A 1,832-nucleotide genomic window follows, 5' to 3' on the forward strand; every position below is an offset into this window, starting at 1 on the left:
CCCCAACCACCTTCTCCGCCCCCCTTCGCCGCCTCTCCCCCAAGAATCGTGCCAAAGGCACGCCGCGGGGAGGTGACGGTGGAGCAGTTGCCGCTGCCAGCGGAGCAGCAGGCTGAGCCGGCCTTTGATGAGTTCCAGGCCAACTGGGAGCAGGCCGTGGCCGACGCAAAGGCCAAGGGCCAGCCACCCAGGCTTATGAAGGTGAATGGGGCTGCAGGCGCAAGCCGCGGCAGCCGCACCCAGCGGCCTCGAGCGCCGCCCCTGGCGCAGGGGGCTGGTGGGCCGTTGGAGGGCCACCGCTGTCGGTTGGAGGTTGTGCAAGGCGGGACCGCCACGCTGCAGGGTGTAACGGGCGGCCTGCTGCACTTTGCAGTCTACAGCCTCAGCAGTAACATATATAGTGTGGCCCCAGTCCTCGAGGATCCCTGTGTGCGGCAAGCGCGTCGGCACGTACATCCTGCAGCCTGATTACGGCACTGTCCGGTCATTCCACGCACCCGCATCCACGAACATTGGCCCTCCCGCCTGGCGCGCCCCTCCCAGCCCCGCCCTTAACCACAAACCCCATTCTCCAAAGACGCATTTCACCCAACGCATGCGCTCTTCGGCGGCGCCCGGCACCCCTCCATGTCCTCGATTCACCAACCCACCCCGCACGCACCCTCCGCCCCGCGGGACTTGCATCTGCCCCGGCACACTCTCGCCCAAATTTCACCTCCCAACGCAACAACCCCGCCCTCCTTCACCCCCCCACACACAGGTCCTCATCAAGACCTACGGAGCTGAGCTGTTCAAGGCCGGCATCTACAAGCTGCTGTGGTCGGTCTTCCTGCTGCTCGGCGGTGAGCGCCCCCAGCCGGCGGTCCTCCAGCCCCAGCCCTGGCGGCGCTGCTTTCAATTCGGGGAGGGCCATGGGTCCCCGCTTCTGTGCCTACCTGCCGGTTGCCGCCCCGCGGGCCTGTCGCCACCCCCCAGTTCTCACGTGTTGTCACCCCTCAGTTCTCATATGTTGTACAACCCACCCCCTGCCGGCCCCTGCAACCTCGCCGCCCGCAGCCTACTTCTTCACGCGCAGCATCCTGCTGTGCATCCGCACCCTGGAGGGCAAGGACCAGTCGCCGTTCGACACCGAGTGGAAGGGCTGGGCCCTCACCGCCTGCTTCTTCGTCAACGCATGGCTGCTGGGTGAGCGTGCATGAGGGGGAGTGTGCCCAGCCAACTTTGCACGCAAAGCAAGCTTCGTATTGGTGGCGGCCTTGTTTGCAACATGGGAGTTTCTTCACTGTGCACACCACATGTGGCGTGCCAGCTCTCGCATCCTCTCAATTGCTGGCACAACTTCCTCTGCACACTCGCATTCACAGGCCTGATGATGCAGCGCATGTCCTACGGCTGCTTGGGCGTGGGCATCCGCGCCCGCGCAGCCCTCACCACCGCTGTTGCGCGCAAGTGAGTATGCTCGGCTGCTTGGACGCGGCGCTCGCGGAATTGTAGATGCGCTGATCCGCTGAGTTATATCTCGTCTTCGGCGACTGGCGCTGCGAATCGCACGCCCTCCGCCGGCAGTGAATGCCAGGGCGCAGCAGTGTCCACCTCGCGTGTCTGATCCCAGGATCCTGACGCATCTCTTCCATCCGCCCCCCCATCAAACCCCGCCCCATTTCCCAGGTGCTACGGCATGGCCCACCTCACCAAGGACACCGCCGCCGAGGCTGTCAGCTTTGTCGCCAACGATATCAACAAGATCTTCCAGGGCATGCAGGAGATCCACTTCCTCTGGGGCGCCCCCATCGAGGTGAGCCGCCAGAAGTTGCTCGCCGGGGGGGGGGGGG

At 65.2% G+C, this 1,832-nt stretch overlaps 1 protein-coding gene across 1 annotated transcript in view; it reads left to right on the top strand.

The window, feature by feature from the left end:
• Positions 1 to 195: 195 nt before the first annotated feature.
• Positions 196 to 1,832, top strand: part of MNEG_6300 (ABC transporter, multidrug resistance associated protein) — a gene marked incomplete at both ends in the record, with an annotated part of 12,383 nt that continues 10,746 nt past the window's right edge. Inside the window, 5 exons of the mRNA XM_014045225.1 lie at positions 196 to 201; positions 761 to 842; positions 1,057 to 1,185; positions 1,365 to 1,449; positions 1,669 to 1,795. Coding sequence (XP_013900679.1) covers positions 196 to 201; positions 761 to 842; positions 1,057 to 1,185; positions 1,365 to 1,449; positions 1,669 to 1,795 — 429 coding nt within the window. The remainder of the gene's footprint in view (positions 202 to 760; positions 843 to 1,056; positions 1,186 to 1,364; positions 1,450 to 1,668; positions 1,796 to 1,832) is intronic.

The sequence above is a fragment of the Monoraphidium neglectum genome (genome assembly GCF_000611645.1).
Source record: "Monoraphidium neglectum strain SAG 48.87 unplaced genomic scaffold scaffold01011, whole genome shotgun sequence".
Taxonomy (NCBI): Eukaryota; Viridiplantae; Chlorophyta; class Chlorophyceae; order Sphaeropleales; family Selenastraceae; genus Monoraphidium; species Monoraphidium neglectum.